The 15,437-nt window shown below is 31.7% G+C and overlaps 1 protein-coding gene across 3 annotated transcripts in view; it reads left to right on the forward strand.

Annotated features, from left to right (window-relative positions):
- Positions 1-15,437, forward strand: part of r (carbamoyl-phosphate synthetase 2, aspartate transcarbamylase, and dihydroorotase rudimentary) — a 165,928-nt gene that overhangs the window by 143,095 nt on the left and 7,396 nt on the right. For all 3 annotated transcript variants that reach the window (XM_085817355.1, XM_085817353.1, XM_085817356.1), the window contains 3 exons: positions 1,863-2,018; positions 10,655-10,756; positions 10,842-10,936. In XM_085817355.1, coding sequence (XP_085673481.1) covers positions 1,863-2,018; positions 10,655-10,756; positions 10,842-10,936 — 353 coding nt within the window. The remainder of the gene's footprint in view (positions 1-1,862; positions 2,019-10,654; positions 10,757-10,841; positions 10,937-15,437) is intronic.

Below are 15,437 nucleotides of genomic sequence, written 5' to 3' on the forward strand. Positions count from 1 at the left end.
AAGATGAAAAATTTGAAATTCATAATTAATAAATTTCAAATAATCTAATAAATGCAACAAAGAATTTAATAAATGTAAAAACCAAAGCTTTTATGCAATCAATACCCCAATCCAATAAAATTCCTTAAAGAAATTAAAAGGAAAAAAAAAGCATAACAGAAGAGTAATTCAATCAACTTCAATGCTACTTCATCAGGGAAAAGGAACATTGAAATCTCTCTTCTACAAAAATCCTTGCTTTTCTGTATCCAGAATTAGCTGAGGAACTATTTCAATGTATTTTAATTATAATAATTCACCTGAAAATTCTGGCCCTTCCCCAAAGCAAGGGAAAAAAATTCAATTAGAACTTGTATTTTAAATAAAGAGATCTCTGTTTTGTTAAAAGAAATGAAACCAAAAGTGAATAATTAAAATACTTCAATGAAAAAAATTGAAAGTTGAAAAAAATTGAAAAAAATACTTTAGTGAAAAAAATTGAAGTTGATTGAATTACTCTTCTGTTATGTTCTTTTTTCTTTTAATTTCTTTAAGAATTGTTTTTGGATTGGGGTATGAATTTCAAAATTTTTGTCTTTGTGAAACATTAGTTCTAAATTTCTTACTTTGTCTTTAATGATAATTTTCTGCAGCTTAAGGCAGGAAAATACTAGGCATATTTATATTTTGTTTTTTAAAAAATTGTTTTGTAATTATATATATATATATATATACATACATAAATGAATAAATATAAAGTAAAAAGCAATTCAAAACGTAGTTCAATTATGTGATGATAGCAGCAATAAGTTAAAGTGTGGATAATAATGCAAAAAATGTAAAAAAAAAAAAAAAATACATTTAAAATTCATCACATATATTCAATTCGGAATAAATCACATGCAGTCTCACCCATTGCGCTTCTGTTCCTTTTGAAAAAGGCAATACTGCAATGGCAAACTTCACACTGAAAACATACAGTGATCAAATGATATTCATAGTTATCAAATTTTCACTTTTTTCATTTATTATTATTTTTTTCATATATTAACATTACTTCAGTTTTACCTGTTTTGGGATTCAGTCCATTAAAACTGCAAATTTTTGTTTTAAGTTTTATTGTTTGTTTATGATTTATACTATTTTTCAACCTGGTCTGTATTTTTCACAGTTTGCATATAGTTTTTTTTTTTTTTTTTTCAGATATTGGATTAAAGTATTTGTTTTCAAGTATCGTATTATTATTTTTTAAAGCTTTGTTTTTGGACTTGATCTATTGAAAATAATTTTTAAAGTATATCTTTTATTTTGTAGTCATTTTGAATTTTACTTTTAGTGTTTTTTGGTACTATTTTTAAATTTTAATTTGTGTCATTTTTAGTGTTGAAACTGGCTGTTTTATTTTTTAATTTATTTCGTTGCACCAACTCTCTGATGACCATGCAGTGATAGATATAAATTTCATATTTCTTATTTCATTTTTGCTTTTTACATATTTTGCCTATTTCTTGTAGTTAGTTTTCCATCATGCTTCTGTTTGCTTTCAACATGATTTATTCTGAAATTGAATATGTGATGAATTTTAAACTTATTTTTAATTTTATTTTGCATTGTGTGTTTATGCATAGACTTCTAACAATATTACAAACAGTAGAATGTAGTTTATTAGAAATCTATTTTAAATGACTATAATCAAAGAAAAATTTATTATAAAATTTCTCCCCTTTCCTTCATGAAACACATGTGATTTTCTGAGACTTTCATGCTTGATAATTTTTCATTATATCTAAAGTAAATAGGTCTCATATTTCATTATATCTTTATGAATTATTACTTTGTAGTGATGTCTGTTCTGATTTCGATTTTTTGTTTTTCTCTCATAGATAACATTTGTTGGAGACCTTAAACATGGTCGCACAGCACATTCTTTAGCTTGCCTTTTAACAAATTATGCTGTTCGATTGTGTTATGTGTCTCCTCTGCAACTAAAAATGCCAGACTCTGTGATCAATTATGTGATGTCTAAGACAACTCCTCAGGTAAGGAGATTTTATATTTAAAATTTTTTTCTTTTAAGAACATGATAATACAGATTATGCAGTATATATGAACATTGTAAACATAGAGATTACTGTATTTAATATAAGAGGGTGGATCAAAATTAAAAAAAAAGATTACAAGGGTAGTAAAAAATACTTATTAACTACTACAAAATGGAATTAAGAGGCATATTTGCCTGTCAGTTTTATGCATAATCACCAATTCTATTTTGGCATTTTCCTGAATGCGGGACCAACTTGTTTAACTCAGCTTCTGAGAAACCACGTCCTTGACAATTGAGCCAATTCTTGGTGGCTGTTTTCACATCACTATCTGAAGAGAACCTCATTCCAGATAAATGTTCCTTCAATTTCGTTAAAATGAAATAGTCATTGGGTGCAAAATCTGGGGTTTGTCGGGGGACTCCGGACTTCCCACTGAAACTTTTGCAACAATCTTTGAGTTTGGCAAGCTGCAGGTGCTGGGTATTGTCATGCACCGTCACTCAACATGCCATGGCACTTGCATCAGATGGCTTCACATAACCTTGTTAGTGCGGCTCAGTTACGATTGGCAGTAATGGTATAGCCATGATCCAGATAATTGATCAGGATAACGAATCATGTTTTGCAGCTCCAAGAGAAACCACTTTTCTGAATGTCTTGCCATTTTAGTTGCTCTGACGTGCCTGCAAACTTACTCTACCTAACCCCACAACTACTGCTACAGAACTAATGCTATCTGTCTGCACTTTGGAGGAAAAGTATTCCTTCCACAGTAATTGCTTTTCAAATATTGATGCTTGTAACCCTTTTTTTTTTGGATCCACCTATGTAGTTTTTAAATTTCATAATTTTAAATGTATGAGTTGTATAATTTGAATTTTCAGAAAAATGGGGCTGGTTGATTTTTTTAACACTAGAACAGCCGAATTTCAGACTAACCTAAAACCGCCATTGGGGGTCAATTTGACCCTCATAAGAAATGTAAGTAGAAACACAGTAAATGATTGAAATGATGCTGAAATGACCACATAAAAGAGTTTTTAGAGGTTTTTATTTATTTTTTATACCTTAGAATTTTTTTTGTGCAATTAGTGCAAATTAGCACACAATATCTTTCAATGTAAGATTACAAAAACAGAAACAAAATCTATGAAAAACAGACAAAAGATACAAATGCAAAAAGTGGAAAGTAGAACATATGCAAAAAATTACAAAAAAACATAAATTGGGAATAAACACACAATGTTTTCCAAAGTTCGTTATACAGTCAAAAGTCGTTAATCCGGACTCGTTGGGACTTCGGTGATTCCGGATTATCGATTTTTCCGAATTATAGATCATCAGTTTAAGTCTCGTAAGATGGCATGCAGAAATTATAAAATTAAAAATATGAAACCGTAATTTATGAAATAAAGAACAATTATGATCTAAAAGGTATCAAAATTTACAAAAAAAAAAAAAAAGCTTAATATTTATTTGTTTACTTTATTAAACATTTCTTTCAATGTAAGTTGTTTAAGTTGCTTCGTTTTATGTGATAATACTTTCTCTTTAATTCTATAAACAGACATAATTTCTTGTTCAGTTACAAAGTTCCGCTGTTGAAGTCCCGTTAATTGCTGTGCCGAGAATACCGACTAACTTGTCAATCGAAATTTTTTCGTTTTCACTAACCTCTCTGTCACATTCTTCATGTCTTTATCCATTTTTTGCAGCAATTCCACTTTTTGTTTGATGGACATCGAAACATACTTTCGTTTTGTACGATCCTTTGGGAGCTCCAGAATCAGAAATTCTATTTTACATAATCGAAAGTTCAAGTTTACTTTTATAAAATTGCTCTTACAGTCTGCAAAAAATAATAAGCCCGATCCAATTCGAAGATTAAGGAACAACGCAATCATCAACATTAACTGAAATAGATAATTTTAGATTATACATAAAACGCGCACGCGAAAACGTATTCTGCACTTGCGCACACGCATATGCGCAGTGGTAAAAGGTCTTACGCGCACGTGTAAACGCCTATGCGCATGTGTCAACACGGCACATGCGCAGAAAATTTTTAGCTTTGAGGTCCGGATTATAGATCATTCCGGATTATGGGTGTCCAAATTAACGACTTTTGACTGTACATAACCGCAGGTGATGTAATATGAACGCTTGACAGTGACAGCAACACATTTACCACAAATTGGTTTCTGGCATCCCTCACAGCTGACGACAGTCTTGTTTTGTCCCTTGCAACTTTGAAATGCACATTTCTTTCGTTTAAGTGTCTGTATTTGAGCAATCGGGGGGGGGGCATCTGTTGCATAGTGCACCAACTTGTAGTTCTTCCATGAGTGCAAAAATAAATTCTCGACGGGAAATAGAGGTGCCCAAGGATTCTTTGAATATAATCCAAGCATTGAGTGCAGCAATGTCAAGGACGTTGTAAAAAACATGTACAGACCACCTGCGACTTCCACCACTTGTACTATATTTCTTCAGCATCTGATCTGCGACATCAACGCCACATTCTGTACTGTTGTAGTAAGTGACAGTGTTCGGTTTCTTCTTTATGCTGTCGTCAACAAACACATTACTGTGCATTGTGCTCAGAATCACAACATTCTTTTTGCTCTTGCACCTATATATTGTGAGTGTTTTGTCTCCATTTTTCAGTGCAAAAGATGAATATCGTGCTGAAGAAGTGTCACGAGCAATAAGGGGTAATTCTCGCTTATTCAGACGCATCGTCCCGACAATTGTGGTTTTTTTCTGAGAAAGTTCATCTGCAAGTTTCACAGAAGTAAAAAAATTGTCAGTTGTGACATTGAGTCCAAAGTTTAGATGTGGTTGCAGTAATTTGAGAACTACACTTTCCCCAAGTTGTAAATTAGTTGGTCATTCTTCATCCTTACCCAGATAAGGATAACCATTCAAAACATATTTGGATTTTACATCAGTTGCTAGCCAGAATTTGATGCCAAACTTGTCCGGTTTATTCGCCATGTACTGGATAAATCTACATATTGATTTACAAGGCAACAATTGTTTATTAACGGTTATTTCTGGTCCAGGATTATAGCATAAATAACAGTTTTCCATTAGCTGTTACCAGGTTTCAGAAGCGAGAGCAAATTTGTTAGTGGCGAGACGATCAGCTCTGGTGCTTCGGACATCGAATGAGATACCGCATTATTTCACATTATTGCATGACATTGTTTCTTTGAATACAGGTGGTCCCCAATTCCTGTTCCACAAATCATCTGTTCAAGGAGGGCAAGGCACTCTTGTATACTCAATCCTCTTTCTCTCGGCATTGCAATGGAGAGAGAATATGCTCCGTTCTGGATTTTATTTTTCTCCCCTGAGTCATCGCAGTAAGAGTTGCGTGTTTCCCAATGCGCAGAAAATGAAAACGTGGCATCGGGAATTCGAAAACGAACATTCGCTTAAAAATATGTTGTTTTTCTTATGAGGGTCAAAATGATCCCAGTTGGCTGTTTTAGGTATATCTGCGATTATTTATTTAAATAATTAACATAGAAATATGAAAAATTGGCATAGTATACCTGGAAACATTTTAGAAAAAGTAAAAAAATATCAGCTTCAAAAGACGCAGAAAATTGAAAAAAAAAAGGTCAAAATGACCCCCAACGGCGCTTCTAGTGTTAAATAAAGTTTTGTGTTTTCAGAAAGAGTTTTCTGATTCTGTAATAGTATGCCACTTTTTATGCTAAAAATTATTTTTTATGTAATATAATAAATGCATAAAACATTAAAATAAACCACAGTGTTCATAATGGGAAGAATTTTAATCAAATTCTAAAATACCAAAATGAAGATTTGCTCTTGGAAAACATTTGATATGATCATGATATGAATTCTTCACCAGTGTATCTGTTACTTGAAAATTAGCAATGTATGCAATGTATCTGTTACTTGAAAATTGTTAAGTGATCAAATATTTAATTTTTAATGCCTTTGGATGATTCTGTGAAAATGCATAATAAATTTTTGCAAATTGCTGCATTGTAATTTTAACAATGAAAACAAAGTCATAAAATATTTTGTTTTTACAAATTAGTTTAAATATTTATGAATTTTTTTTATCAGACTTCATTATAACAATTACTGATTTGAAACTGACAATAAAAGAAATTACCTTATTTGTTGTTAATATAAGTTTCTTAATTAATTTGAAATAAAAAAATTCTGAGGTTATTTTAATCAAATATTAATTCTAGGATTTACTTTATTTTATGAAACTGTTCTCTGTCCTCTAAAAGTGTTTATCAGTAATATATACACAAAAGAATGCAAAACTGAGAGAATTCTTTTATCATTAGGTTTGAATACAGTTTATTTATTGAGATTATCAATTACATACATTTTGAATGTTTGAATTTTTTCGCATCATTTTGAAGTTGAATTTTGATATAAACTCTGTTAAAAAAAAAAAAAAAAAAAAAAAAAAAAAAAAAAAAAAAGCCTGCCTAAAAAAACTGAGCCACGACTACGAAACATACAAATGTGGTTTGGTGAGTTCTTAAACAATTAAACTTGTTGCACCGATACCAGATACTATGCACGTCTGAAGTGCGCAGCTGGTAAAATATAAAAAGGCAGGTGCAGTAAGTGATGAGCATTTGCAGCCATGCTGATGGCTTCGATACATGACATTGTAATTAAAGATGCCTTTAAGACTACTTAACCACATTATGAACAGTTGTCAGACTTGAGAAGTGTCACATCATAGGGTTAAAAGAGGCTGGTTGGTTGAACAGGCAGATCAGCCAGCATAGTGGTTGAAATGATATGGTCATTGTCCATTGTTGAAAGGGGTGGCTTGACAAAAGCATAGCCAGCCACCATAGTGGTTCAGGACATTCCCGGCCACCAATACACAAGATGATTGTGCAATTAGAAGAGCTGCTGCATCCACACAAACAGTTAGGCTATCATCGATTCAACGCAATTTGGCAACTTGCAGGGATCTTGGGATATCCAGGAATAGGATTTTCAGAAGAGTAGGTGATGCTAAGCTCAAATCCCTTAATCTATTAAAATGCTTGCTATTTACACTCCACTATAAGCAGTGTTGTCTTGTATGATTGCTCTCACTGAGACTTGACAGTGTCCGATTGATGAAATGGGATCTTCAGCGACAAATCACGCTTTTCTCTCAATGCTGTTGATTACTGCTTACGTGCCTGAGAGGCAAGCAGTCCAATGTACCATTTGTTACCTAGCGGCATACAGCCAGAACACAGGATGAGACAGTCTGGGGAGCAAAAGCTGAGACATTAGTTATGGCGCAAAGTAGTTTTGACTGCTCACAGATAAATTGATGACATTTTGCAGCCAATTATATTACCTATGCTAGCAGGTTGTCCAGGTTCTGTTTTCCAGCAGGATAATGTTCAGCTACGTATAGCACGACTTTTCCAACAATGCCTTCAGCATGTTAATGTCGTTAACTTGCCTGTCAGGTCTCCAGAACTGTCACCTATCGAACATGTTTGTGACATATTGGACAGGCAAATTCAGCCATGTACATTAGTGGCACAAGCTACCACAGAGAGATGTTGGCAACTTAATAGACTCCATGCCCAGCTGGATATCAGCTTGTATAGCTGTCAGGGTGACTTTACCACCTACTGATTTTCACATTCTTTGTACTGCTATTCGTAAACTAAATGCTTTTTTTCGCCCCAGTTTTTGATCATTTATGTATCTACTCAAATGTATACTTTATACTGTTACGATTTTCATAATTGTGGCTCAATTTTTTCTGGGTGCATTTTTTTTCCAGCAAAGTGTATATTGAAATATTAAATACATGTGTTATAAATCTGAGTTTTTGTATAGTAAATGGAAAAGATTTTTTTCCCTCCCACGCCACAGAGGAAAGTGTTTGCTTTTGAGATATCATTAAATAAAATTTATTTTGCATGAATACAGTAGGGTGATATAAGTTTTGCATTTAATTCTGAGTAATAGTTCAGAAAAATACTACGTCTGCACTTAAATCTTTAGATATATTGTCTTGAATTAAATGCTTACTGAAAATGTTAGCACAGCATGGTACTGTGTTCAATCAAATTTCTGTTTTTGTTTTAATGAATGAGGCTTCTTATTTTTTGCAGCTACTTAGAATGTAGATTTTTGCAGCTACTTAGAATGTGCCAGATGAGCTTATTCTAATTTGAGAATACTGTGTTGGAAATAATTAACTTGCATGCTAGTGTACTGAGAATAATACATAAATATTTATGATCAAGGCCACAAATTATAATGTATTAATCTTGAACAACAATCTCCTTTCGAGATATACACCTATAATTTTTCAGCTTCTGAGCCTCATAGCCCAATAAAGATGTCTCGAGGTCTGTATTATAGAATTAACTATTTATTAATGACCACAATAAAACTTTTGCTGTTCTTATTTCAACTGATAAAATTATTTTTATGTTTTATTTGAGACTACATGCATTAAAAATAAATATATTTTTAATGTGAATATTGTGTCTGAATATTTGAATATCAGTACGTATGTGTCTATTTTGATAGATATAGTAATGAATGTAAAGTGTATATTAACAATGTTTGTATGACATTTTTTCTTTTTTTTTTTGTGTATTTTATACAGAAGAAGGTTTCATACTAATATGCATGCTCTTAAAAAATGGTATTATAGATGGGGAATGCTGTAATACACTGACTTATGCTAGCAGGTATTAGGAAAACATAAAGTTAGCAGCTCCTTATTTTCCCCTTTGCATTCCCCCTCCCCCACCAAGAATCAGTGGAGAATCTTGGAAAGAAAGAAAAAATCTTTGAATGATATTTGGAAAAAAATCTATCTACTCTTTTTTAAAAACGAGATGAAAACATTGCCTCTACTCTTTTTCAAAAGCGAGATGAAAACATTGCCAGAACTTATCAAGTTACTCATGTAACACTAGAAGAAATTGTCAAACTTGGCGAGCAGTTAGAATTGGATGCTTATAGCAATGATGCCATCTAGGACTTGTATAGCAATTTGTGACCTTATAAGGCATTATCACCTTTCCCTGCATGTACTTATTAAGTGTGACTAGTAGCATGTCCATCTGAGTGATGATGTCAGCAAGGGCTCATGTAATAAAAACTAGCAATATATGAACTTATGAGGAATTAAAACTTTTCCCAATATATACTTATAAAGTGTAATTAGTAGTGTGTATGTCTAGCAATCAGAAGTTCCGTAGTTCAGATTGTGATGAAAGGCAGAACTGTTTTCTCATATATCTGGCTCAGGAAAAACGTAATATTTTTATAGGCTTATACAGATGCAGAATGAACAAATCACTACTGAAGAACTACTTACGAACAAATCAATGCTGAAGAATGTAACTCCTCTGGTTCTGATCCATTAGAAGAGTGTATGATAATTGCATTCATAATAGTAGGTCTCTATTCAGTTTAAAAAAGATTACATATTTTTAAAAACATAGACTTAAGTGAGAAACACATTATACATAAAAGCAAGGGATAAAATAAATCATTAGCTTGCAAAGAAGAATTTTATGTGGTCAAAAAAAGTCATCAAGTCTCTAAATGTCGTATAATGAAATTTTACAAATATAAATTTGTAAAATTTCTTTATAACATCAGCTTGAAAAATAACTCCAATTCACATAGCACATTTATTTAATAGTATTTTGTATTGGCATATAACAAAACCACAGTTTTTGTTATATGCTTTTGTCTAAACAAGTATGTTTTTTAGTCTTTCATTTAACTAAAATTCATGTGTATTTATATGTAGAGCTAGACCATGATTTATGCCCTTTTCCTTGGTCATACCTATCATGTAATTTTAGGTATATTCGAATATTCATGAAATTTTGAAATTTTTCTTAAGAGCAATGTATGAAAATCCATCTAAATTTTTTTTTTTATGTTGTGTATCTGATTTCAACTTTGAATATTCATTTGCAAATCTGCAAGTAAATTCTGTTATCAGTTGAGAAAGGAGTAACAAATATGTAAGTGATGATTTTTTAAATCCTGAAGTTTATTCACAAATAATGGCAATCTGAGCTGAAAAATTTTTTCATTGTTTGCATAACTTTGTGGAGATGAAATTCCAGAATAATTTCATTTAATGCTGTGAATGTGAAATTGATGCAATTGCAATTTAGTTTCAAATGATGTTATATTCTTTGAAATATCACTGATTAGTTGTTTTTAGTCTTTAATGAGAATTGCCCATTTCATTTAAGAAAATAGTCAATATCTACCCAAAATCATCTAATTATTTCTTACTTTCACCATTTCTTAACATTTCTCCAACATCACTTTTCAGTTTTTTTTTCCCTTTGTTTGTTTTGTTTATATCATATGGAATGCAGATCAGATGCTCCTGGTTTAAGTAAAATTTATTATAAAAGTTAAAGACCTATGATTATTTCACTAATTTTAATACATATTCTAGATTATATTAATATAAAAGCAAAATGAGCAAGTTTTGTGCTTTGTATTTATTTTGATTATTTTCTGGCTTCTGTACAAATACATATGTGAATAAATATATAATGCATAACCTTTAGATCAAAAACGGTATTCATACATTGTGTTAATATTTAATCTTTTAGGAGGAGTTTTCCAGCCTAGAAGAAATTTTACCTCAAACAGATGTATTATATATGACTAGAATTCAAAGGGAAAGGTTTCAGAATGAAGAGGAATATAAAAAAGTAAGTTAGGATTCGTAACTTTCATTTAAGTAATCATGTGCCAGTTCATTTATGTTATATTATTGATTTATAAATTATGTTTTAGGCATGTGGACATTTTGTGATTACTCCCGTATTGATGACAAATGCCAAGAAGAAAATGATTGTCATGCATCCTCTTCCTCGTGTTGATGAAATTAGGTAATTCTTACAAAATGTTACCATTTACTTTAATGCTCTCTTTGACAGATTAGAAAGGTTTTATATGAAAAGCAAGATCAGGATAAAGATGTAATTTTGTGTGATAAAGGAAATTCTGCATATATTAATAGCTTTATATGTAATAATCAAGAAGGAGGAGAATTTAAAATAGTTTTTGAATACAAAATTATATATTGACTGTATTTGAATTCTAATGTATCGTATTACTTTTACTTGATTAAAAAACGACCGTTTCTTCACATTTGCATTCTTTCTTAAAGAAATAGTCTTATTAACAGTCAAGTCTGCTTGAAAATAATATAAAAAATACCATACACTATATCTAAAAGTGACTAGTATTTCTGAGAGCATGTACACTGCTCCCCCCCAAAAAAGGGGGGGAACTTTCTCCCATTCTACTGGGCCAATTCACGAAATTCAAATTGCATTCTTCATGTCTCGAAAGCGTGATTTAGGATATATATTAGATTTATATATAGCACTATTCTAACATAGGTATTTTGACATAAAATCGGACTTTTTCTGAAATAACATACCAATTTTTTTACATATTTCGTTTCTATGACTCAAATTATGCCTAAATATTGAATTTTGTAAAATTTGGTGTGAAATTTATGGAGAAATTCATCAATTTAAAGTTGGTGCTTTTTATTCAGTTTGCATCAAAATTAGTTCACTTGGCGAACTTCTTAATATGTGGCAACCTATTTTCATTTCCATTTTTACATAGTGCATGAGAAGACTCAATCGTTCCTTCTTTCAAATAATGTTCTTTATATTATATTTTTAATTATAATTGTTATTAATTTTAAGCAATTTTTTCTTTTTCGAATTTCATTTTAATTGTTTACATTGCATAGTTTCTTTCAAATAACTGTTTTAAAATTGTCTATTTACTCATTCAAACTGCGTAGTTTAAATCAAAGGTGCATCATTTTTTTTTCAAATAGTTTTCTTTATACTATATTTTTAGTCATAGTTACTATTTTAGGTAATTTTTAAATGTTTAGACTTTTATTTTAGTTGTTAGTGTTGCATTGTCTCTTCAGATAATTATTTTAAAATTTTCCATTTATTCATTCGAACTGAGCATTTTAAATATATTTATTAATATAAATTTTCCAGAATTTGATTTTATTTATTTGGAATTTATTATGTTATTTATTTGGAATTTATTATTATTATTTGTCTTTCGGAAGAACACTTTGTGACCCAGACTACGAAGCATTTAAAAACTGCATATATTAAAAGAGAAAATACAGTAAAGCACAGTTAACATGCCTTTTAGTGTTCTATTCAGAAAAGATATATAAATAAGAGAGATGTATAACCGACATTTTAACTTAAGATGACTTGCATACACTGCTTTAAACAGTTTTTCTTCAGGCATTCTGCTTTATTCTTGCCCTTTTTCTTCAGGCATTCTGCAAGTATATTAAAAAGCATCCAACTTTTCGAAACATCTTGGTATTTCTGACAATCATTTTAAATAAAGTTATCGCCTTCCGGTAAATGGGCTGGTTGCATGGGCGTTTTCGTGGATTTCCTCATGTGTAACGTGTATGCCAGCTGGTTTCCCTTAGAAAGTTCTTCATGAAGGCATCCTCCCTTTTAGGCAGATAGTCCTGCTTTGCGTAACTTAATAAACCAATTCAATTCATTTCATCAGTATTTAAGCCAGAGCCTTTATCAATCTTTAGAGGTTAGCATTTTGAAGGTATTAGACGAAAGGAAAGGCTGGTTTCATCAAGAGGTTTTGGTTTATTTAATTATGGCAAAGCACACTAAAGCTATCTGTCTAAGGAGAGGGATGCCTTCGTGGAGGACTTTCTATGGGAAACTGGTTCGTTATACACATTACACATGGGGAAATCAACCAAAATGGCCATGCAGCCAGCCCGGTAGCGGGATTTGAACCTTGGACCGAACTACCAGTCTAAAACCGAACCATATAGTCTAAAACCAGTTGCTCTTCACTTTAATCTGCAACGATATCGTTTTTGTCTTTTCTGTTAACACAAGCTGAATTGATGGTATTTACTGGTGTACACGTCCAAGTGTTTTTTGTTTAAACACCTAAATTCTTAAAAGTATTCTGAAAGTATATTTAAAAGCATTCCAACTTTTTGAAACACCTTGGTATGTTTGACAGCCAAATTTTCCTTCAAATTTTTGCTTACTTTTCTCCCTAATTTTCTTCTTTCCTTCTACAGTTATTTTCAGTGCTCACACAAGAAATATTAAGATTTTTCGATTGCTAGACTTCCATAAATTTTGCATTCTTCTCAATTTTTTTAACATATGAATTGCATCAACTGCGTTTCAGTTGAAGACAACTTTTCATTTTCTAGACATTTTAATTATAAAAAAAGTATAGAGCAAAGTCCAAAGGATAAATATTTTAATTAAAAGATTTTTTGCTGAATGACAAAGAAGTAAAACAGTCCAGCAGTGTTTATTCTGTACCACCGAGAAACCCGATTCTTATATCGGCTGAAACAATCTAAATCATATTAAAGGTCATGTTTTTTTTATACAATCTATAATGCGAGAGAAAAATTAGCTTCTTAAAACATTCTTTCTAAGAGGATTAATGTATATGTATATTTTAAAGCTGGGACTTGAACCAAACCGTCAAATTAAAGTTTAATTTACATGGTGGTTATAATTAAAGTTCTACTTTAAAATGGTCATAAAAGGAAAATTACCGGACCAAATATTATCAAACTTGGGAATTGTGTAAAGGAGGTTATGGGAATTTATTTTCTGCCGGAAAAAAAAGAGTTCAAAAACTCACCACCAGGGTAAAAATGGCACTGTATGCGATATTGTTAAATGAAATAGGACATGAAAACATTGGTTTAAAATGTGTTTAATCGTTTCCGAAACACGTTACAAAGCATGTTCAATGTAGCCTCCAGCATTTTCCGAAAGCAAGTTAAATCCTGTTACTGCATTCTCAACAGCAGCTCTTAGCATATCAGGAGGAATGCTATGGACATGTCGGTGTGTCACATTTTTCATTTCTGCCAAATTGTTTAGATTATCACCATAAACAGAGCTTTTGAGATAACCCCATAGCCAAAAGTCACAGAGGTTGAGGTCTGATGGGAAGTGGATAAGTGTCAGCCTATAAGACGTTCATTCGGGAAATGTTGCCTAAGTAACTGTGCGACACATGTGAGGTGGGGCCCAGCCCTGCATAAAAATCGTAGTATCTAAAATGCTACGTTACTGCAGTTCATGTATCACGAAACATTTTAACATTGACTCGAAGCGAACTGCAATCACAGTAATCCAGCTGTTGACTGCTCTTCAGAGAAAAATGGTTCAATTATGAAACTAGCTGTTATTCCACACAAAACGGTGTGGAATGACTGCTATGCAATCGAATGCAGTAGGAGAATGAAATGGAACTAGGTGGATAATGAGGGATTTCTTTGGCACGAATCGATTAAAAGTGTTTTGAATCGGTATCTTCATGTTTTAGGGCCGAATTCAGGCATTAAAAATTAGAAATTAGTGATCTGTAAGAAAACTATTTCCAGATTGTACGCACTTGTGCAAGTGATTTGCGATTTTGCATTTTCTAATCGCTAATTCGTGGTTTTTGCGGACGAATTTCTCCCTTACACGAATGGCGCACTCAACTTTTATCGATTTTAATGCCTTTAAATGGTAATTTGCTTACTTCAAAGTTTCTTAAGGGTATACAGCATATTAAACCTGTGTAACAAAAGGTTAAGTTAGGTTCTGACCCATATTTCATTTAACAATATCGCATACAGCGCCATCCCCCCCTGGTGGTGAGGTTTTGAACTTTCTTTTTTTTTTGCGAAAACTAAATTTCCATGATCTCCTTTACACGGTTACCAAGTTTGATAATATTTGATCCAGTAATTTTCCTATTATGACCATTTCAAAGTGGAACTTTAATTATGATCACCCTGTATATTATTAAATTTTAATTTGAAGCTATGCGTTATATGTATACCATGGGTACGATTTTCGCTTTTATGGAAAAAATAAAGAATCAAAGCAAATACACTTAGGATAATGGACCAAAACTAAAAAAAATTTCCCCTCCCTGTGAAAATAAAATATTGAAACTTCGACCTTTAATTTATTAGATTATCGAAATATTCAATTTGACTTATCTTTTAAGCCCTAGTTCCGACAACAATTCCGTCAAAAATTCCGAATTACTGAAGCTGAAGTAAAAGGTTTAGTATATATTCACTGTATGTTAATAAAGTAATCAGAGTGTAATAAAAATAGATTATAGAATTTACGCTGATGCAGCACAACATGTAATGGAAGAGAAGGCTTGTAGAGATCTGTTTTTGACATGCCTCTAAAAGTAGATGTCATACTCCTTTTGTCTCTTCAATGTCAAAAAACTTTCCTTTGAGAGGCAACTTTAGTTTTTGGAAAAGAAAAAAAATCACAAGAAGACAAATTTGAAGAACATGCAGGACGG

The sequence above is a fragment of the Stegodyphus dumicola genome, chromosome 5 (genome assembly GCF_044657685.1).
Source record: "Stegodyphus dumicola isolate Sdum_Otavi_A_Nest chromosome 5, ASM4465768v1".
NCBI lineage: Eukaryota > Metazoa > Arthropoda > Arachnida > Araneae > Eresidae > Stegodyphus > Stegodyphus dumicola.